Source organism: Grus americana, chromosome 2, assembly GCF_028858705.1.
Source record: "Grus americana isolate bGruAme1 chromosome 2, bGruAme1.mat, whole genome shotgun sequence".
Taxonomy (NCBI): Eukaryota; Metazoa; Chordata; class Aves; order Gruiformes; family Gruidae; genus Grus; species Grus americana.
Genome location: NC_072853.1, coordinates 145,722,154 through 145,746,260, shown reverse-complemented (window position 1 = coordinate 145,746,260; position 24,107 = coordinate 145,722,154). Strand labels below are relative to the sequence as shown.

Here is a 24,107-nt window from a genome sequence, read left to right as displayed (position 1 = left end):
GGCTTGCTTTTTTTGAGACTTGCTCTGTATCAGGTGTCATTCATGAATCTGTTGATGTAATCTGTGGGTTCAAGGGCCTTGTACAGAGCCTGAAAAATACTGCAATGAAAACCAAATTAGACGAGTAGGTGATTGCTTTCTTTGAAAGGGAGTACATCAAGTACCCATCTGTTAACTGTTCCAAGTGAGCGATATGCAAGAGTAATTAGGGCTGCCCACAACAAATGAGAGGAAGGTGCTGCTTTTGGTGTGAGTCTGCTGGAAGATGTTTCCTCACCCTAGATGTAGGAGCTCCAGGATTCTGGTGTACCAAGTGGCCTTCCCGCTGGTCTGAACTTCATGGTCATAACCCATTCCAAATACTCAAAATATTGTGCTATGTGATTTTGTGAGCTTCTTTTAACTCTGGATTTCATTATTTTGGGAAAAATGTTTGGTAACTTCAGAACTGAGCTGCCACGTTTGCTCAGCGTGCCTGCTGTCACTGAAGTAAGCAATCTAAAAAGGATGCGTATTTTCAAGAGTACTCTTCTTGGAAGCAAAGTAGCAAGGGTTGCAGTTAAGCTGTTGAAAAATGAGTAGTCTTGATTTAAAAAGCAATTTCAAATTTCTGTGCACTTCGTAGGACGAACTTCTGAAACCAGTTTTTCTCTGCAGGTACAATCTCATGTGAAACTCGTGATGGGCTGTCTCAAACTTTTGCAGAGAGCCAAAAGTAAAACATGTGTTTTGTTCTTGGGGGTTTTTTTTGTTGGTTTTTTTTTTTAAACTGTGGCAGGACTGCTATTTAAACATATTTGCTATAATTGGCTGTAACTGCTATTTAAATAAAATTAAGCTTAAACAAGATGTATTGCTCTAGTGTAAATGCATTTATTTCAGGTTTTTAATTTTAATCACTTGATTGAATTAATCTCTGGCAGAGCTTTCTCTTTTTCCTTTTAAAAACATGTATATCAGTAAGTGATGGAGTTCTGGAGTGGGAGGACAGCAGGGCAAAGGTACCTAAATATGAAACAAGGTGTTTGACAAACAGCTCTGAAAATTCATAGCTGAGGTACTGAACATGTCATCTTGTCCAAATTCTTTCAGCAGTAAGCCAAGCTTGTCTTAAGACTTAAGCACAAGAGTGGATTCCTAGGTGAGACCATCAGCCTTGTGCACCTTCTTATGCTGCGCCAGGAACCTGGCTGGAGAAGATGCTCTGCAAGTGCTCTGCCTGCCAGAGAGGCTTTTTCCCGGCTCGGGGTACAGCTGCCTCTCACAGACCCTTTCCCCATGCCCTCTGACGTAGCCTGGGCAGCAGAAACGAGACTATCAAGGCCAAGACCATGTGTCTTCAAAGTCCAAGCTTTGTTGCGGCTGATGTAACAGGCAGCGCCCAGGGTGTTTTGCCAGGAAACCCCACTGATTTGTGGAAGAAGATAGGCATGCTGCAAAAGTAGCTTATGACCCGCAAAGCCATCTGCTCCTACCACTGTGTGTGTTGATGGCAAGTTCAGCGCTGTGTCCCTAAGTGAATCATGAAAATTCACCCATTATGCTTCACAGGTACCTATTTGATTTTTTCTAAAAGTCCTTTCGACCAAGGGAATTGGAGCAGTGGCTCTAGAAAATACGTTTGCTGAGGTTCCTAACTGAAAAGAGATTTTAAGAAATTCCACCCACCTTACTGCAGTCTTAATGTGGCAGTAACAAAAATTAATTTCAAAAGCAGCCCTCAAAGTAGGCAGCAATGTTTTATATGTAAGCATACCCATTTAAAAGAATATGAAATGTATTTTGCTTGGCTTTGGTACTGCAGGTAACATTAAAATCACCTGAGTTGTTATCTTGCATATTGCGTGCTACTTAAGATCCCAAGGTTTCTGTGGTCCATGTGAATATAACCACAAAATAATTTCAACCCAATTTTAATATTAATTTAATGGCCAGAAAGATGAACTTAAAGTTCAAGTATTAAAGATTGTTTCATTCACAGTATTAATGGTTGTTACTTGCAACCCTTTTTCTTCAGCTAACTACCCACTCAAATGGGGTAAATCCTTCTTGCTCACATCGAATGTCTTGGCATTAGCGTAACTCAGCCATTTCTGGGAGAAACGGGAGTCTGCAGACAGGGTGTTTTACGTTGCCATTTAAGTCAATTTGAAATTGATTTTTAATTATTTTGTTTCTCCTGTACTGCATTCACATGTATGCGGGTAGGGCATGTCAATATGCCTGTATAATTTTGCCATGCTACTATGGTAGCACAAGGCTGCCTGGGAATTCGGATTGGCTTTGAGCAATAATAGCAATCTGCTGTCCTTTCACTCTTCCCTTAAGTAATGTAACCTCAAGAGACCAACTGGCCACTTGGGTTATTAGACCAGTTGTTGAAATAAATACATCAGCTTTCTTGTAAAACTGCTTGCTGGGCGTTGTGAGTGTATGCACACACACATCCACTGGGTTTTGCGTTTAGGTTTTTTTCCCAGGGCCTGATGCGAAGAGGAAAAAAAATTGAAGAGCAGTTTTGATTTTAAACATATGTTCAACAAAGCAAGAAGATTACCTTATTTTTGTATTGCAGAATGTTAATTTCCCAAATCCCAGGACATGTTGAAATTATCTGAACTTTAAAATTAAGTGTATAGTAGTTCAGATAAGTGGATGTTAAATAAAATAATACGTAGCATGAAATTATACTGAATGTATAGCTAAAAAATTGCTATTTATAGATATCCTAAAGCTGTTAAATTTCAGAAGGAAAGACGAGAATTCTATATCTCTATTTTACATATTTACAAGGTGGTTAGCACTCCTGTAGTACTCACTGGAATAGTATTTATGACTAAATACAGTAGAATAGGTTTTAAAGTTATTGGGCTGGTTCCTTAAAATATTGGTTAACTGTTGTATACTGCTGTTTTTCTTAGCACTTCCTTTGTAAGTGTGAGAACAGAATTAATAGCGAACAAAAAATATTATATGTCTGCATGAAATACGTATTTTAACTTCAAGAAAATAATCTGTGAACTTTTTAGAATGGGTTTCGGGGCAGTGATATAGACTGATAGTGTTGAGGAAACGTTTAAGTAAATGCTCTAATTTTTTAGTGCGATTAGCTGTACCTTGTATTTTCAGTTTAATTTGGCATACATATATGTGTGCATGTATGCATAATATACGTGAACCCTTCATCTGCTAACCTTATATTCATCTTAAGCACAACGTAATATTTTGCCCTTTCAGAAGTTGCTTATTGGTGTTGTACATGTACTTTTTCATTTGCTTCCCAGCACGTCCTGTTAATGCAGCTTCTGTATATAAGTTTAGCGCCTGTGTGATTTGGTTATTTAGAAATTCCTTCCTCCTGCTTCCCCTTTAAACGTTGCTTGTACGCAGTAGATCACTTTCCAAACATACAGCTGTTTGTTTAAACCAGTATAATACTTTAAAATGCTTGCTTAATGCATAGACTAAATGGCCTACAAAATATTCATGTTTCTGTCTGTGCCAAGGAAGCAGAGCACGCCACTGGAATGTTTTCAGTATCTGCTTGTTAATGGGAAAGTGGATGTATTTGTCAAACTACGAATGCCAGCAGCCCTTGTGATAGTGTTACTTTTAAACAGATGTGTGTTTTGCAGCATAAGAAACGGAAGAGGTAAAATGAAAGAATCTGAGGGATTCTGGGCTGTGGGAGAGAGCTTAAGCAGAGCGATGTTTACAGCTGTAAATATCTAAAATGGGTTTATGCCAGAGTGTAAGCAATAACCACTTTCTGTTGTCAAATGGACGAACTAGTAAATAATAGGAGCATTTGTCAAGAGTCCTGTGCTCTCTGACCAGGCTCTTTTAGGTAGGCCACACGTGGAGGGTATAATGTTTAATATGCAACGTACTTATTTGCAGATATTTAACATTACACAGTGGGTTTTTTTATTTAGCACAGTGATGCAAAATATACTGAAATCACAATACTAACGTAATTTGCACTTAGCAATAACAGTTCAGTCACAATACAGATGTGTGATACCTGTTGCTGGTCTCTGTAATATGCTCACTGTCATGATGCTGAGCATCACCAGCTGCCAAGAAGGGGTATGTGGATTGAAACCAGCTCAAGCCCGTTGCTCTCTTCGAATTTATTTATTTCTGTTGTTAGTTGTTCAGTTATACTTCATGCTGGGCTGAGGCACGTATACACCCCCTTCTCATGCTAGTCTGGCAGACATTCTCACTTTTAATGAACTCAGGAGAAATATTTGATCCTCTCAACAGTGGTGTTGGTCCACTCAACTGCCATGGCTGTTCATCGAAAACAAAGGCCACCCCTGGGTCACAGCTGTGTGGAGATAAAGTCAGCTCTGTTTTCAGCAGCCCTGCTCAGTCACACCCTGCATTGTTCCCTGAGCTTCAGGGCACGTCGCCCTTTGCCCATCTCCTCTTAGCCTTCTTCCATCGTTTTTTGGCCAGTCACAGCATTTTACATTGAGATTTATCTCTATAGAGAACAGATAATTCACCAACTCGTTTGACCAGCCATTTCTGCTGTGGTTTGTTGGTTTTCAACATTTTGATTTGTGAACCCTAAGAGTCCTTCAGCAGAGTGCCATCCGCTTCAGCTCCCCTCGGCAGGCAATTACACAGCCTGAACGAACATCTTACGGCAGTCTTCCAGTACCTGACAGGGGCCTACAGGAAATCTGGAGAGGGACTCTTTATCAGGGAGTGTAGTGATAGGACAAGTCATGGAAAGCAATGTAAGCCGGATGAGCAGTGTATCAAAACCCTGGTCATTGGCACTTTGTGTTTTTATATAAAATGAGTCTGTAAGAAACATTAATGTTGCAAGTGTAACTATAACTGTACTTTCCAGTTATGATTGTGAATTTGTGGAAGATCCAATAATTTCTGATTTACATCATTTACTTCCAGTGTAGGGGAATAGAAAGTAATTTTTTAAAATTCACAATTTTAGTCTGGTTAGAAATTTTACTTCTCATGGAATCTTAACAGCCCTAAAATTAACCCCCTGCCAAGAATTAACATCATCATGGCTGTTATGATAATTTAAACTGAAGCAAGTTTTGGTCGCTGAGTCAGTTGTTGTTATGCTCTGCATATATATGCAGTCATCACAGCTGAAATATTGACAGTACAGCAGGCTGGTTCAAAAACATTAATTGAAAAATTAATTGACTTGGATGAGAAGGCTTATTCTGCGTGACTGAGACTGGATGGAGTAAACAAAAGGTAATGACAAATGGCCATGTGTCAAGCTGGGGATGCTTTACAGTGTTAGGATGAAGGGAACTGTAGTGGGTCCTATTTTAAGTCTTCATTATCTAGAAGACCACCTAGATCACAGGTTATTTTTTTTTTTAGTTATTCCAAATGAGCAAATATAAACATTGTTTTTAAGAGAAAAATCTCAAAAACTTGGAATTATAATAAATATTTTTGAGGATAAAATAGGCAAAACAAATAGTTTCAATATAGGCAAGTTGGGGGGCAATTAATCCTAGTGCTGTAGTGAGGAGAACCCAGAAGTCACAGCAACATAGAGATGCTAATGAAAGCTTGCTTTTTAGGGTCGGGAGAAATCAACAGCAACCTCCTCCCTCCACCCAGACAGAAATGCCAACTGTGGCTGTAGAGGCTTTTGGGTATTCAGGAGCGGTAGTAAACCCCACATAATGCCCATGCACTGCTCCAAATCAAACCCTTCCCTGGCACTGTCACAAGCATCCTGCCTTTACGGAGCCAGGAGACTTTACTGCTGCGGAGCTGGTATGCAGTGGCAGAGGTACCACAGTTGGGAAGTGGCCAACCGGCAGTTATTTGGGATTAATGTAGAATAAAGGTCGACCACAACTGTTCACGTCAAATGCTGACCTAAAGCTTGTCTAAGTCGGGAGAGAGACAAGCATCCTTCCAAAGTGACCTTAGGGGTGCAGGTACCTGAGGAGGACTCCCAGACTATGGTTCGGTGGTACAGCTGAGCTGACCTAATTGCCCATGAACCAGCAGGGTGGTCCCAGTCCCCCTCTTTTCCTCTACCAGTGTTGCACTTGGCCAGAAGACTTCATGCCTCTCCACCCCCATACCTGCCCATTCTGCTGATTTTGGCACTTGGGGCTGTGTTGCTTCAGCAGTTCAACCTGATAACCTGGCAACAAGCCATTTGTTTCGTGCGGCTGGTGCTGTGCTGGGTCAGTAAATGGAACTGGTGCAGTGCCAGGTCCAAGGAGTAGCAGAGCAGCACCAGAGAAGAGGCAGGAGTCCACAGCTGGGCCACGGAGGTGGGAGGGGAAGGGATGCTCCTGGTTTTGCCCCAGAGCTTGCTGGAGTGGCTGAGCAGCAGTGCTGAGCTCCTCATCACCCTGCAGAGCTGCCTCCTCAGGCTGGCTAGGCTGGAGGAATGAGGTTGTTACCACGTGTGCCTTTGCCTATGCTTAATTTTCCTGTCTCCCAGCTGGGGATAACCTCTTCAAGGAATGAAGTGAATATAAATTGACTGTTTAGTTATTTGAAAAAAGAGAACGTGTAAGTGCCTAGGTAAAATTTTAAGGCAAGAGTTTGCCTCTGTACCTGTGTTAGCTTAATGTCAGTGGAGTACTGGGATGAAAGTGGAAGTCTGCAGTGCAGACTGCGATGGGAATGTAGAGAGTCACTTGAGCTGGGTTTGTTTGAATCATTACAGTAGTTTGTTTAAAAAAAGACAAACAAGGAAAAATACTTTCTTCTAAAGTAACATCTAGCTTTGTTTCACAACAGATTTTGGAAATAAGTAGAGATTAAACCTAAGACTAAAGCTACTTGGAAATAAGGAAAAAAAAAAGCGCTTGTCTCCTTCTTGCCCCATTGCACGTACACTGGTTCACTTAAATGTGGAATACATCTGCTTTGAATTGTTTTCATCAGATGCATACTGTTATTAATAGACTTAGGAAACAGTTTTTCCAAGAAAATGTAACACATCCATTCATGGCTAAGCAAATCCAAGGTTTCCCTGCCTGCCCTCCCCCAAACTAGACCAGTGATGCAGTAGGTATAAACTTGGCTTAAAATCCCCACGAGCTGTGCAGCGGCTGAGCTCAATGTGTTGTTATCCTCAGAGCTGATGTTGCAAAATCATCTGTGGTCTTGTTTGAGTCAGTGGAGAACTCTAATGCTCAGCAACTGAAAAATATCGGTGCATTAACTTTTCATTCCATATTGATCTCCAAACAGAGTTTCAAAGGACTCTATTAGGGAAAAAAAGAGAGTTTTAAGCAGGGATTACTTTTTCATGTTTTGTAAAGAATGCATTATGCGTGTGGCAAGCTAAAGCTTTGAAACTCAACTTCCATCTGCGCTCCATGACAGTATCTTTATATAATTCCCTGTCTAAAAGACAAGGTTTGGAAATGAAATTAGTTTGTGTCATGCACAGTTCCTGTAGAGATCAAAGGCAGACCTGTTAATGCAACTATTGCTATTCATGAGTTTCATAGCCGTGTGAGTTTCAAGTTAATTATAAATGCTTCTTTAATCACTTAACAATAGGGTATCAGTGTCTCATCTGGGCATTTTGCATGTAGCTCTCACTTTTTTAATTAAAGCAAATTCCTACCTTTTTTTCCAAGAAATTAATTTTGGTGCTAATGCTCTAGGCTCTAGCAGGTCAGGATATGCAAAACCTCTTTTAAATGTTGGACAGTTGTGTGATGAATGTCTTTATTATCCTTTAACTACCCCTCCCTCCCCCTTGAGTACATGGTTGTGTAGTAGCCATGGTTGTCACTGAAGAGAGCATAAATTGTTCTCGTTCTTATCCTAGAGTTTCTTTTGTGACATTTTATTAAAATTTGTGTGTGTTATCACTAGGAGATAATGTATTTCAAAATAAACTAATGTATTTATCATTTTAGTTTCCAAATGCTCTGTGTAATAGATTTTAAACCTGAAGAGGCAAGGAGGGCACCTGTCTGACCTTCATATCACAGACCACTGTGCTTTATTTGAATATTGAGGATTAAGTCTAATTATTTGAGTTAAGCTAAACCATTTCAGCCCTCTGGAAATTAAATTCTTGTGCACTAGAGGAACCAGCCACGGTGCCAGCAATGCCTGAGGCACTTGCAGTGGCAAGGAATGTTAGATGAGAAATGCAGATGAATCAAACTGTGCTGCAGAGAAGGGCAAAAAAAGCCTCAAGTGCCAGCCGAGAGCAGCCTCCTCCACAGCCCCGGATCCCACTTGTCCACTGAGATGAGGTGAGCACGATGCATTGATCAGGCATCACAGAGGGCTTCTCTGCGCCAGCAAAGAGATGGAACTATGCAGCTCCCGTTGCATCTGATCTCTGCTGTTTCTGAGGAAGAGCAAAGGAGAGAAATAAAAGAAACTCAGAAGTCACAGTCAGTTTTGCATTTGGGGGAGAAAAGTTCTTTCTTGACTTCTGACGTGTGAGAGTTAATTATAGTCATCACACTACAAGTGCTTAGAGCACGCAGAGGATCATACTGATAGTCTTCCCTGTGACCTGTAAAGCAGAAAAGTGTTTAGCAAATTTAGATTGCAGTGTTAAAAAGAGGCACTGCAGACAACTGTTTGGATTGGCTTCATAAATGTTCTAGAATCAAACATTAATTCTATTAACTCCAGAATTAAGCATGAATTGTAAGCCTTAATTAAACACCTAGAACTAAAATGAAAACTATTTAAAAAACCAAACAACTAAATCTTCCTATAGTCTGTCAGCACGATTGAATCTGCCATCTAGTAAGCTGTGCTCTTGTTGCTAAAAAATGACACCTGAATTTGCTTAAGTTCAGTGTACAGCTGTTGTGTCAATACTGTACCTCTGTCAGCAGGACTAAAGGTCCTCAGCTGACTCCTTTTTGCAGTTTCCCTGTTATGCACAGCGATCCAGCCTTCTCTTGCAATAACTGAAGAGGTCAGGTTCTTCAGAGGGCCAGTCCCAAGGCTGCTTCCCTGTCCACTGGATTTTTATGTGGCTCTTCTCTGAACCCCTCTGCTTTCTAAGTCCTCAAAGTCTGGGCCTGAGCGCCAAGCCCTGTCGTGCTGTCCTTGCTAGAGGTCTGACCAGTGCTGTGGACACAAGTAAGGATCTTTCTGCTTCATGCCAGGGACTGCAGCAGTCCTGGTATAATCTTGAGAATCGCTGAACAGGCAATGAGCACGAGCAGAGCTCCCACATCCCATCTTCTGTGTGGTTGGGTTCCCTTGAGACCTTGGTCACCTGTGGTGGAGGGGAAGGCTGCGTAGCACCACTGGTTTTCCTGTAACATGGACCAGAGCCTGTTCTGAGCAGAGGATGTCATTGTCTTTGCCGTGAATCTTCTACAAGCATGCCTAGTTTGCCATTTGAGGTGGTACATGTGAACTTACTTTTCAGGTGACCACATCAATGAAGACCAGAGTCTGTGTGTTTCTGGAGGGATTTCACATACACGTTTCCTTTTTTGTCATATTGAACTTACTCTGCTACTGTTTTGAAGTTTGGCTGTCAGTAGAGCCTTCTTGATGCAATACATTAGAAAGATGATGATACGTAAGTGCTTGAGTTGGCATCTGTGGCTAGGGGCTGGGGAACGCTCCTTTTTCTAGGAAAATGTTTTCCTTTAGATAAATGAAAATCCTGTTTGGCTGAGGGGTGACCTCGCACATGGATGAAAGGTTAAGAGGCAGAAAGGCTTATCCGTTTGGCATGTAGGATTCAAAACCAGGCATGCTGCCAGTAAGCTCAATCAGAGCGGGGGATACAATTTTATTTTAAATAAAGTTCATAATGGCATTTTTTAAATGAGCAGGAAGTTTTCTTTCTCTAATCAAAACCTAGATAATTTAAATATCTCTTTCTTTGGTAATATCCTGACATTGTCCATAGATAGGGGACCCTCAGAGGAAAAGATAAGTGATAACGGCTGCATGTGTCAGCCTGTTCCCAAAAGAGATCATCTGTCCAGCAGACGTCAGCAGGAGTCTGCCTGACAGAGGGGTGTGTGCACAGAAACCAAATTGCAGGATTGGGACCTAAATAAGATTGTAATCTTTGACTTCCAATCTGTGTCATAACTTTTCTCTGTTCTCAGTATTTGAGATCTGACAGTGTGCCATCACTCAGATGGCTCAGGATTTTTCTTTCTATGTAACATTTGGCTTTTTTGGGGAAAAAAAACCAACCAAAACAAAAAAACAAACCAAAACCAGTGCTTTTCACTTTTCAGGAGTTTGGTTATAGCAGACAGAGCTGATGATACCAGTTTTGAAGGAAACCGTTCCCAAACTGGGAGGTCACAACAATATAAAGAGCAGTTGTGAGTCTAAGAAGAGGGGTTGCGACTGCAGAAATACTTGTCTTAAGGTTACTTGTATTTCAGAGGAGGCAGTATGGTTCATAAAGCAGATGGCACAGGAAGGATTGCTCAGAGAAAGTTTAGACTTAGTAAAATCTCAAAAATCAGATTAAGAAGACAGATGGGATTCTGGATTGGAATGCTAACGTGTAAGGGGGTTTTTTGTCTTTTTTTTTATTTCACTTTCCCAAATTATAACCTTGGAGATGCTGGGGGATTTTATATAGCTGACAATAAGTTTAGTACTAGAAAACTGGGAGGGAGTTGCACTTAAGCAGCTGTTTTCACTGTAAGTAGTAGTTTTGGTTTGTGCTTGTTTGAAAAACAAGATGTGATTGCTGAAAGAAGACTAAGGAATATAACTATATGAGAAGAGATATAGGCTAGACTACTTGCTTGAGTATACACATACAGCAGCCTTGTGCTTCTCTTTCTGGAATGTAACCCTGTATTTGCTGTTTTCCCACTAACCTCTTTTTCCTGCTTTGCTTTGGGATTCCTGAAGCCAGAGTTGCAGGGTTGCCCGGAAGACTTGCACTATTTAACATTTGCGAGTGGCCCGTTCCTAGCTGCACTTTTGGACAGGGACACACAGTCTTTTTGCCCATCCAGTCAGGATATCTTTGCCCATGGCTTATCTCCTGGAAAGGAACAGTTAACATAAGTAGCTCTTGCTTTGGACGTGAAACAGTCCTGTAGGAACATAATGGCAGGGCATGCGCTAGTGATGCAGGCAAATTACTCTGGCTCTACCTGTGGCCACCTACGTTGTGCTGCAACCACATGCCAGACAGCCCAGGTCTGAAAGACTCATGTTCGCACCGTGCTGTCAGGAGCCAGGTATATGAGACAGGGCTGTCGGTTCTGGCGTAGCCTGTCCTGAATGTGGCTGGCCTGTCTGGGGAGGTGAGAATCATAGAATCATAGAATGGTTTGGGTTGGAAGGGACCTCAAAGATCATCTAGTTCCAACCCCCCTGCTGCAGGCAGGGACACCCTCAACTAGACCACGTTGCCCAAATCCTCATCCAACCTGGCCTTAAACACTTCCAGGGATGGGGCCTCTACAACCTCTCTGGGCAACCTGTTCCAGTACCTCACCACCCTCACACTAAAGAATTTCTTTCTAATATCTAATCTAAATCGACCCTCCTTCAGCTTGAACCCATTACCCCTTGTCCTGTCACTACACACCCTCATAAACAGTCCCTCACCATCTTTCCTGTAGGCCCCCTTCAGGTAGACCTCCCCAAAGCCTTCTTTTCTCCAGGCTGAACAAGCCCAACTCTCTCAGCCTGTCCTCACAGGAGAGGTGCTCCAGCCCTCTGATCACCTTCGTGGCCCTCCTCTGGACTCGCTCCAACAGCTCCATGTCTCTCCTGTACTGGGGCCCCCAGAGCTGGATGCAGTACTCCAGGTGGGGTCTCACAAGAGCAGAGTAGAGGGGCAGGATCACCTCCCTTGACCTGCTGGTCACACCTCTTTTGATGCAGCCCAGGACACGGTTGGCTTTCTGGGCTGCAAGCACACACTGCCGGCTCATGTGGAGCTTCTCATCAATCGATATCCCCAAGTCCTTCTCCTCGGGGCTGCTTTCAATCCACTCCTCGCCCAGCCTATAGTCATGCTTGGGATTGCGCTGACCCACGTGCAGGACCTTGCACTTGGCCTTGTTGAACTTCATGTGGTTCGCACGGGCCCACCTCTCCAGCCTGTCAAGGTCCCTCTGGATGGCATCCCCTCCCTCCAGCGTGTCGACCACACCACACAGCTTGGTGTCGTCGGCAAACTTGCTGAGGGTGCACTCGATCCCACTGTCCCATGTTGCCGACAAAGATGGTGAACAGTGCCGGTCCCAGTACCACCCCTGAGGAACACCACTCGTCACAGTTCTCCACTTGGACATTGAGCCGTTGATCACAACTTTTTGAGTGCGACCATGCAGCCAATTCCTTATCCACTGAGTGGTTCATCCATTGAATCCATGTCTCTGCAATTTAGAGACAAGGATGTTGTGCAGGACAGTGTCAAATGCCTTGCACAAGTCCAGGCAGATGACGTCAGTTGCCCTTCCCTTGTCCACCAACACTGTAACCCCATCATAGAAGGCCACCAAGTTTGTCAGGCACGATTTGCCCTTAGTGAAGCCATGTTGGCTGTCACCAAGCACCTCCTTATTTTCCATGTGCCTGAGCATAGTCTCCAGGAGGGTCTGCTCCATGATCTTGCCAGGCACGGAGGTGAGACTGACCGGCCTGTAGTTCCCTGGGTCTTCCTTTTTACCCTTCTTAAAAATGGGGGTTATGTTCCCCCTCTTCCAGTCAGCAGGAACTTTGCCGGACTATCACAGCTGCCCTGGGTGAACTCATCAGCCCAGGTTCTGTCACCTCAGCCACCTCTGCTTCGCTCTGCAGTGAGAAAACATCAGCACTGTGCACCTTTATGTCCCTTCCCTTCCTCCAGGACGTCTCTAGTAGCACAGAGCAAAGGTCTTGCAGAACTTAGTAATTGAATATTCCTGCTGTAGTAAATAATAGAAAGCACAACAGTATCACAAATCAGTGGAAGGATGAAGCACACTCCTCTTTAGCAGTTCATGTTCTTGGAGATCATCTTCTGCAGTGCTTTTGGTTCCCTGCCTCCATCGTGTTCCCCACTTACTGCAGATGTCCTTCCTTCTCTATGTTCATGTGTCTTTAATTCTGTGTGAGCTCCTTGCTGCGGTAGGCTGTAAAACTCAAGAATAATGTATCTGCCAGATATTTTAAAGACTCTATTCCTTAGCTAATAATGAGTCTTCTAAGCAGCTTTTTCTAATTAACTACTTCTTTTAGTATTCCTAATGCTTTGGGCTAAGACGTCCCTATTAATTTGAGGTCAGACTGATCTTGGATCACTTGCTGTCCTTACTCTGCTCTCTTCTTTCCCTTCTTCAGTCCTGCTGTTCCTCAAGAAGTGCCTGCAGATCTCCTAGCAATTCTGAAACTTATTGTATAGCTTTAAGTTTTCATAGCAGTCTCTCTAGATTGTTCTCGTCACTCTCAGTGTTTGAGAGGAGGTTTTCTTCAACGATTTCTCTCCATTTTAAAGCTTGTAATCATTCTGTTGCTGTGGAAATTACTGTGATAATGCAGGTTTAGTGTTCATGACTTCACTGCTGCATTAGATAAGAAGAAAAAGGAGCTGTTGCATAGGAGAAAGCCCTGAATTAAGCAAGTTGTATACATTTCACACGTATGTCAGGGAATGTAACACACAATAAGGAATTAGGGTTGTTCAGACTGCTAGGATTTTCTCTATCTTCTCAGGAAAAAACCTAAGTCTAAATATTAAAAAGGAGGAGGAAAAAAAAACCCAGCGTCTGATCCAGAGACTGCGGTTTGGAGCAGCAGTTCCAGTCTGTTGCCTTTCAGGACATCAGTCTTCCATCTTAGGTGACAGGCTTTGTCATTTCCATTTGGAAACAGGACTTTGGAAACTCTTATCCTTCCTTATCAGAAAGAGAGAAGGATGCAGACAGAAGCCCTTATATAGCTGTAGAGTGAAGGCTAAAGGAATTTCTGACTGGAGGTACCCGTGGCTAGCTCTCTTGTTTAGGAAGAGAGCACTGGATTTGTGTGTATATGTTTATCAGGTTTTTTTCTTTTGATCAATTTTCACAGTAGTCTCTATTCTAGAATTATGGATGTCTACAAGGAATTACATAGATGTGATGCTTCTGTTGTTTTCTTTTCCTTCTCCTTGATTGATTAGTATTTAATATTCCAGAGCTCCTTGGTTCCTTCTTATATGTGATTATTATAGAAAAGGCTAAACTTCCATGTTACTGAAATTGCTAACCACAAGGTTCAGCTTGTCTTGTTTCCTTGCTTTTTCTTTAATGCACGGCCCATTATTCTTAACCGCATCTGTTATTCAGCATTCTTTGCTAGGCAATTCAAAGTGGGAAACATCATCAGCACAGCTTTGAATCTAAGTGTATTCGTCCTGCGCATTTTGAAAATAAATAAAAACTTATATTGCTTCTTGCCTTCACATTTGTAAATACATGTACAGTTTGTAAATACATCAATACATATGTGTTCCTTCTTTGATTAATGTGGCTGCCTTTCACGTGCACAACATTTCACGAGTTGCTTGGTGGTCAAGGCAAGGTTTCTAAGGAGGCATTCTGTACGTGCACACCAGAGTGTATCGATGCTGTTTTTCAATATATGTTGTTTTCTTTGACTACTAAATGCAAAACTGGGAACAAGTCCAGAATCTTTAATAGCTAGAATTTATTTCATGCTGATCCCCTCTAAATTGGCATCCTCCATTGCCAAGTTCTAAAGTGAGGGCTGCGATGATGATGAATTTCTATAATGGGGTTTTGTTCAGGGCTGCCTGATATTTATATTTTCTGTACTATAGGATTCAGATAGAAGGTCTCTGCTTAGGGCCCAATATCTTTCTGACTGAAATGCCCTCGGGACAGAGGTGCTGATATTTTTGTATTAGATCCTGACATCCTTTTAAAATTTTACATTGTTACAGTATGTTTCTCAGCGTACTCAGTTGTGTCATTTCACTATTGAAATTCACAACAGAGATTTTGTTATTTGTTCTTTTTGGTGTTACATCTTGCTGGCTCAGGGCTTAAGCCAAAATAAGTCTTAAAATCCTAATGCATGGCAGTGAGATAACAAATCTATATTGCCAGTGCTGTTCTGTAGGACCTAATGTATTGTTTCTAAATAAATATAAAGAGGAGATCATGGTCTCTTCTGGGCAGCACATGAAGAAATGAGTTGCATGTGGAGTGTGAGTGTCTTGCTTGTTAGCAGCTGAATTCCCCTGACACAAAAAGGAAGTTTGCAAAATATCTTCTACTACCTTGGGGAATGGAGTAAGCTGAGTTAGGGGACTTCATGCAAGAACAACAGAATTTCCAAAGATGAGGGCGAGAATGAGAGAAAGGGGAGAGTGGGAGAGAAGAGAGGGAGGGAGGTACTCATTTAGGAGAACGAGGCAACTGTAAAAAAAATCCAAGGAGTGGCTTGGTGGAGGCATTGGACTGTTGCTGGGTCTTTTCAACACAGCATTGCATTTAAGTCATAGTTATTAAAGAAAGGCAACAGCTGCTACTTGAGAGCATGAAGCAGAGGAACTATTGGAGGGACAGAAAAATAGTCATAGATATGGAAGAATGCTTTCCAGAGGGACTGTCTTGCACAAGCCACTCCACTTTATGTAACAGAAGCCTGGTGACACAATGCATGGTTTAGTTGTAGGAGTGCCCTGGAGTGGACAAATATTGTACATCTGGAAGCATTTAAGCAAGTAATTAGTTTCTGGAAAAATGGCAAATTACTCAAGAAAAATGTAGTCCATTCGATTAGCTTCTGACTGCACATCTACAAGATGTATGATTCTCCTCACTGCCTGAACCAGCACTTCTTTGCTGCTTACACCCACGAGTTTTATGTGGGGACAGATAATATGGCAGCGTCAGGGCTGACAGCAGCTATCACTGGGTGCAGTGGCATTTCACCCCCTTGGCAAAAGGGTCAGTGAACTGGGAGGCAGGGGGAAGCGTTCCTCTCTTGCTCACGGCTAGCACTCTGCATCCCACCTGGTCATCCTGTGCTTTGAGGACAAGGACCTGACCCTGTGGGACTTCACCACCTTGGTTAGACACCACCAGGGAAGTCCTATGCCTGCTGGAGCAGACTCTCCCACTGGGGTTCAAAATCTCCGACTGTAACACAGCCCGCTCCGTTGCCCACTTTTTTCCTGGGCTTCCATCACAGCAGATTTCCTTTGTTCCTTTGCTACAGAGAGAGAGAGAAGTGTTTTGGGGAAGGGGTGAGGGAGCACAGCCCACTTCCAGCCTTTCCCTCTTCCCACTGCTGGTGGAGGAGGCTGGCTGGAGCAGAGGCACAGCAAGGCAGGGACCTTACAGAGAGTTACGATGCTGTGCTGTCTGCAACTAATATGTGATGTTTGATAGCACGTGCATTTAGAATTATGATGCTACTGTGAGATTGACATGTTGCCCATTGAAGGGAATATTGCCTGCCCCGGTGATGGGCTGCCCAGCTGCATGTGCATCTTAGGTGGAATATAGATGCCTCCACAGCTGGAGTTAGCAGTAGGGCAGTAATTCAGGACCTGGTCTGGCTTGTGGCAGAGTCTGCAGTGTCTCTAAAGAGTGACTGCCCAAAATGGAGAAGTGCAGGCCAGGACAAGAGGTCGTACCTGGCACCAGAGTGTCAGAGGTTAGCATTGAGCCCTGTGTCTTTTTGGTCATTGGTGTGCTAGCATGTTCTAATTGCTGCCTCCTGCGGAAGCTTTTTGGACGATAATTGCTGTGGTTGTTTGTCATTACAGAAGTAACGCTGAAGGTCCATGTAAGCGATGCCAGCACACATCAGCCAGTAACTGAAGCCTTCATTGAGATTTTTACCAACCAGATCTCCATTGCATCTGGAACCTCAGGAGCAGATGGCACTGCCTTCCTCAAGTTTCAGTATAAGTTGGGCAATCAGCTGATAGTGACTGCTAGTAAACATGCATATGTGCCAAATTCTGCACCATGGAAACCTGTAAGATTGCCTGGTAAGAGATCTTTATTTTTGTTCTGAGGTAAGATTTTGCATCTAAAGGAAGTTACATAGTTTTGTATGATGTGTTTTAATGCTTGCGATCCTGGGTGGGAGGAAGAACATCTGTGCGTTTCAAAAAAAAGCAAGATTTCTTCCTCAGTTAAACTGTGGCATCAGGGCTGTGTGGGGATTTGCTTTCCTTCTGGCTGTCCTTGACACAGTGCTATGTCAGTTTTCAAACAACCATTGGTGCTCTTACAGCTCCACAGAAAATACAAATCTATTCCAGATCTTTTTCTTTATGGGAACTCTGTTTCCAAGTGCTTTGTTTCAGCAGCTGTGAGGTACTCATTCGTTTCTCTCCCAAGGTGCAGCAACAACTGTTGCACCGTAGGCTGTAGTGTACAAAAAAAGTCCTGGCCTTTCGGTTCTTGGCCATGTCCATAGGACAGTTTTAATACACAGTTATGTTATCCAGATGTAAGGATTTTTTCTAACTTAGTATGGTTTGTTTCTTCTGCAGGCAAAGAAATATAACAATAATACTTGCATGTTAGTTTTTATCATAATGCATCAAAATTTTAGGAGAAGTAGGAGATTTTACATCAGTTGTACAGGAGGGGAAACTATGAAGACTATTTCTGTACTGCTAGATAGAATAGATAGAGGGTGGCTTTCAGACCTTGAGATGTAAGATCTAGATGAAGGTCACATCCCCAGTGTTCACCTGCCCTTTCGTCTAATCTCCAGCCAAAATTAGGGTCCAAGTAGTTTGAGAATGGTCCCAGGCTTCTATTATACCCAAATCACACCTAAATATCACTTCAGATTTGATAATTAGCCCAGGCCAAAGCCATGTCAGGCTTTAAGTGTGCTAATATTTAAATAGTATAAATGATCACAGGGCAGTGTTCAGTCCCATGCATTGGCTCCATTTTTTTATTAGTATCAACATAGCCAGAGGGACTATGAGGCTTGCCGCAAGGTCAAGCAGCAAATGTGTTTTTCAGATGGGGAAAGGAACTTGAATCTCTTCAAACCCAGAATTATGATTTAGGCATTTCAACATGCTGTTTGCTTATCTGCATTTGCTTGCTTCAGATAAGATAGACTGACTTCCACATTTCCTCTACTGTATTCTGTCACGTTTTCCAACTACTTAATGGAGCTATAGCGAAGACTAAGCCAGGCTCTTAGATGCACAGTGAAAGGATAAGAAGCAACTGAAATGAGTTGTAGCAAGGAGACTTTTAAATAAATAAAGAGGAACAATTCTTTACAGCAGCAGTTGTTAAAGATTGGAACAGGTTGCCCAGAAAGGTTGTGAAATCTCCATCCTTACAGATACTCAAAGCTCAACTGGACACCCCCCTGCTTGTTTGAAGCAGGTGACCTCCAGAGGTTCCTTCCAACCATAATTGTTCTGTGGCTCTGTTTAGAAATTTCCTTCATGTTTTTTTCTGTCTAAATAAGGTGAAGTGCAGCTTCCTCGGCATACTTCATGTACTTCCTTAAGACTCAATCATACATGATTAAAATGAGCAATAACCTTTTCTTGCCTGAACCTTTTCTTGCCTTGCATCTCATATCTTTCTGACTCATACCCTAGATCTTTTGAATCCAACCTACTTTTCCATGGCCTGGAGTTTGGTTAGGGTTTTTGCTTGTTGCTTTTTCTTAAATAATGATTTTGAGGGAAGGGAATTAAACATGGCATTATTGTTTTGGTAAGTCATTGAAGTTTAAAGAGCAGTAATTGTATACAGTTTCCACAAAATCTTTCTTTCCACGGCTGAAATGTGAGCCTAACTCAGAAAATAGATTCCTTTCACCTCTGATCTTCCCCCACTGAAGCTGGCAGGTAGTTTGCCATTGATTTAATTGGGAGTAGAATCCTTTCTTTCGCTTTCTGTACCTTGAACTTAACCCTTTCTTTGATTAAAGAAACAACAAGTTACAACTTGATACACCCCGTGTAGATTTAATAGGGTTGTTCTTTGAATTACTCCTTCAAAGGGACATGACATAAAAGTTCAGGCCCAAGATACTTAGACTGCTATTTTTTGTATTGACTAAGATGCCTATAGTCTTTAAAAAACTTTCCAAGAACTGTTTATATTTAAATGTCCTGTATTTAAATGAATATCATGCTTGTAACCAGCACAGTGTGGAAGTTTTGAAAACCATGGGAGTTTTGTTGTTGTTGTTGTTATTTTTAATCTGGGTTGAATGATGGGGAATAGGCAGCATATTTAAATCTTGATTCTGCAGTGGGCACACGCATACCGTGGGATCCTTATTTCCCAAAAATGCTTTTTTAACAGTACTAGTAGTTGTCACCCCACAGAGCAGACACACCATTCTGAGCAGCGTTTCACCCACGGCAGTGGTTTAAGCTAACGTGCCATCCTGCATGCTGTGGTAAATGAACTGTGGACACATTTACTTCAAATGTGGAAATGCTAACCATGAGGAGGAAATAGGTTTGAGAGATGTAGGGTGGTAACGTTTAAAGTGCTGTAAGAGGACTTTGCCGAAGAATCAGGATTCCTCCATCACGGTCAATATGCATTAGTTATAATCTTATGCTGAAAAGCTGTGCAGCCACTGAACTCATGATGTTATTGTAATAACTTTAAGGAGTAAGCATTGAGGGATTTCTGTTCTCATAGTTTGGCAGAAATGAACTTTTCTTATATTAAGCAAAATAATTACTAGCTCTTTACCACTTAAGCAAGAGGATTATTTATTTACACAGTGATAAATGGTAGGAGGAAAAGATGAAGATCTCTTTTTCCATTAAACTATTTATCAGCAGAGCCATGACTTCACTTATTAACAGTTCATTAATTTAACATCACTTGAGTTGTTGAAGTGTTCATGATGGAAGATGTGCTCATCTATCTGCTCTTAGCTATGCATAGATTTTTTTCTTTGTAAATAATTTGGAAGAAAAAAAAATTGTGACTGGTAGTCCATATTTAAGAGGACTTTTTTTGAGCAGTGTGTGTGACGAAGAGAGAAGTTGATGAGGCAGCACAGTTCAGGATAGCTGGTAGGGTCAGTCAAAGCAAACTGGAGTATTCACTGTGGTGAAATGCAATTCTAAGAGCAGAGGATGCTCGTGGTGTTTCTGGGAGAGGAGAGCTCATCTGGAAAGCAGTGACTCTGCAGAAAACATGTGAGTCATGGTAGATGAATGGTTGAAAATCACCTCCCAAAGCAGCACTGCAAGAATGCAGAATACTCTGATCCTTAGCTGTAAAATAAGGTAAAGATGAGAAGGTGGAGTATAGTATTTCAGAACTTGTCCTTGGTGTGGCCACTCAGGGAAATGTGTGTCCAGTTCTGGATCCGCACTTCAAGCAAAATGTTTGAAACTGCAGGGCTATAGCAGGAGTGATTAAAAGATTAGAAAATAGGGCTTACAGGGAAAGACTTGGAAGTGCTTAATTTATTTTGTTCACCAGAGAGAAAGTTCATGGGGTAATTTGATCGTAGTCCATCAGTGCCCACATAGAGAACAGGAAACGGGTAAGAGAATTCTTCTGTCTAGTGGACTTGTATAAAAAGAAGATCAAATGGCTGGAAGTCTAACCTCAATAAATTTTGATGGGTAAAAAGGCACATAGTTTAACTGTCCTCATAATTATTTACTAGAACATTGATGTTGTGGTGTGTTCTTCACCACTGGACACCTTTAAAAGAAAATCGGATAGTTTTTCTTCAACACATTTTCTAGTTTAAGCACAGCTATTGAATCTGAAGCAGTAATTACTTAAGGGAAGGCTGAAGTTATACAGGAATAAGACTGGATCATCACCGTCATTCTTCTGGCCTTACAAAACTATGACTTTTTGCCTTTGTCACGCTGAGAAAAGATTGTACAGAAAAGCCCAAGGGAAGTTTGGAGGTTATATGCATTATAGTCTGGCATATATGGAAGAAGAAGTTGGCGTGGTTTATTGTATTGAGCTCCCCAGGGTGTCTAAATTATATTAGCTTTCTTCATACAAATTAAGTTATTGGAGTAAAGACAAATTTTGTAATTGTGTGGCCTTAGTGCTACTTACACTAGGCTTTCTTACTTGTGTTGCTTGGTGTGTAGATCTGTTTCATATGTAGAGCATTGGAAAGAAAGTTCTCAGCTGTACTTGCAATAACACGATTTTTTTTTTTTTGATGGTCATATATGTTGTTAAAACAATCTTTCAGATGATGTTCTTATCAGTGTGTTTCTCCTAGTTTCTTCTCCCTTCTCCTGTCTTTCTCCCAAACACTAAAATTTCTGATCTTCAAAAAGAGAATATATTTCTTAAAACAGAAATAGTGTACAGTATCCCTATTTGTAGCTAACATCTATATGGTCTCTTGGATTAAGTAATACATACTAATTTAGAGAAAATTTTCGAAGCTCCAGAAAATCAGAAGACCTTATGCTGTTTTTCTGTTAATCGGTTCTGGAAATGTCTTCCTCAGCCTGTGGTCACTTCAGAATGGGATGAGTACTTTCCAGGTGCAAATGTGGGATGCTGCTGCCCAGTTACCAAAACTTACTGGTCTGCATTAATCTCCTCCTCTCCTGCTATCTTTGAAAGCCATACATCGACTGCAGGCAGGTCTACTTCTTACTGTTTTCTTGCGTGCAGGAGTCAGGTGTGCTCGGCGGCTTAATTCCAGACATGTTTCTGGTCTTCTGGGTCTGAAGAACTTGGCATGAAATTATATCATGTTCTTCGCTCTCCAAAGAGATGCAGCCCCCTATGGAATGTCAATACCCAGTGGCAAAGGAGGTCCTTGCGTGCCAATTTCTTGCAGCAAATACCATTTATCTGTCCCCTTTCGCACCACTGGTAGAGTGACAGTAGTTCTGCTATATATAGCACTGTTGTCGTGTAGGAGGTGACTCAGTAAGGACATGCTGTATTTTAAAGCAAATTATTCAGATTTATTCATCATACTTTGCCTTTCTGTATGACTTTTTATGTAAGCATCTCAAAGTATTTAAAGGTTCCGTTTCATTAATATCTTCCTGAAGTAAGACGTATAGAAAAATAATTCAGAGTGAGTTAGTGTTTCACTCCTCTTTATGTAATGACAAGTCTTTCTGTGGAGCTGGGAATTATAACCCGAAACGCTGCTTTATTACACTGCACTCTTCTGTACTTTGAGGTACCCTGCATGATTTGCAGGAGTTAAAGCGTAGATGATGTTTAGTTCAATAATAATTACCCTGGCAATTTAATTATTTGGTTTAGAAAATGCACGTGGTTTCTGTCATATATACAATACGATTTTAATAGTTTGGGTGGCCTACTTTTGCAAAAATGTAGAAGGAAGTAAGTGCTGTTGTTGTTGGGTTGTGTTTATAAGAATTCAAATATATCCCACTTAAACCATTTCTCTCCCACAGTGTTCTCCTCACTGAGTCTCGGCCTTCTTCCTGAGCGCTCAGCTACTCTGATGGTCTATGATGATGTAGTCCAGATTGTCTCAGGATTTCAAGGTACACTGGGTTTTGGAAGTCGGAATTGAAATTTGAGTGACACTAAACAAAAAGCCTGACGCCCGATACTTTCTGAACTCTGTCCTGTGGGTGAGACTGGTATTTCGTGGGGAGTTCTTCTGAGTTCCCTGAGGAATGCTCCTCTGTGGGATGGTTTTACCAAATCCATTAATAGCTAAATTCATCCTAAACTGCTGTGACTAGGGAATTCAACTTACTTGGTAATAAACAAGTTTGGACTTTAGTGTGCCATTTGGGAGCTAGAGATTAAATTTCTTTGGCTATCTGTTGGATGTTTTTTCATCTAGCCTCATTTAACCATCCTTGCAGTAAACATATTCTGATGTTCTCATTGTCTAAGATTTTTCTCTGTTTTTATTTTGTTTCTTGCTTCCTACTGTGAATGCCTTAGAAATTTAGGGCATAGAAAAATTGAAAATTTCTCACATCTGCGTTGTTGTATACCCTATATAAACTTGCTTTTCTTAAGTACTTCCTGTGGACCCCTTGTCAGACTGCCTGCAAACCCACATACTGCAGGATGAAACCCACTGTATGAGAAGAATAAAGTTTGAGTCGCCTTTTTGTAAGGCCAAACACAGAAGTTAAAGCAACTGTAGTATCAGCCAGATGAACATTGTGTTTTCTGAATCACACAGTAAAGAACAAAATGTTCATCTGATGTAGGGATCTGGCCTAACTTAGCCCAATTGATGTGATAGCTGAGGTAAGTCTGTTAACAAAAGAACAGAAGTTTTTAAAAATACCTTGATGAGCCAAAACAAGGGGACATCCTCCCTGTGAGCACTCTCATTGTGCGTAAACTGTGTCTTATTCATGTGTATTGTGATTACCATAATTTTAAACTCTACCAGATAGTTAATAAACAGGGGAATACTACCTTTGATAGTATTCCAAGATAACCCTTGTTTTATCTGAGGGAATATGATACAATGATGTCTTCCTGACATCTTTTTTTTTTTTTACAGTTAGAAACCATCCAGACACAATAGGCTTTTCATTAATGATAGCACTAGATATGACTGGAGCTGAAAAGGCACTAAACAAATTAGGTAGTTGATGGAACGCTCAGAAGGAGCTGGAGAGCAGCACAGCCGCTGTACGTATATTCTGCAATTGGAGAGCTGACATTATCTAATGGGGTAAATTAGATGGACGGTGAACTGTGTTAAACCACAAGGGATTCCATTAAGCAAAACATGAAACGTTGTTTACCAAAAGTATTCTACTAGCATGGTGTATTATATGCTGTTATTCTTATGCAGATGTGCTATCATTCTGCAATTAACTTAAAAAGAACAATCTTTTCATGTTTACAGCTTCCTTTCTTCAAAAAAGGGGGATGTTAAAGGGCTAGATGGACTTATTTGACAAGCAAGTGACACTCATAAATATTTTCCACATAATCTTATTCCCTTCAGTGAATTAATCCAGGCTGTTCCCAATATATTTAAATTAGAATAATATAACTGATTCTGCTGGTATAGCAGAGAAAGAGGATAAAGGAAGAAAATGGTACCCGGAGTATTCTAGGAGTTGGAATTTGAACTCTCAGTCTTACCCAGTAAAAACTATTTTATGGGACCAGCCTACACTCCTTTTCTTGGGAATTCTCTTGTTATGAAACCTAAATGAAAGA

At 41.5% G+C, this 24,107-nt stretch overlaps 1 protein-coding gene across 4 annotated transcripts in view; it reads left to right on the top strand.

The window, feature by feature from the left end:
• Positions 1-24,107, top strand: part of FAM171A1 (family with sequence similarity 171 member A1) — a 92,339-nt gene that overhangs the window by 38,157 nt on the left and 30,075 nt on the right. For 3 of the 4 annotated variants that reach the window (XM_054817404.1, XM_054817403.1, XM_054817402.1), the window contains 2 exons: positions 16,727-16,954; positions 22,355-22,447. In XM_054817404.1, the coding sequence (XP_054673379.1) occupies positions 16,727-16,954; positions 22,355-22,447 (321 nt within the window). The remainder of the gene's footprint in view (positions 1-16,726; positions 16,955-22,354; positions 22,448-24,107) is intronic. The other variant, XM_054817405.1, reaches the window with a different exon arrangement.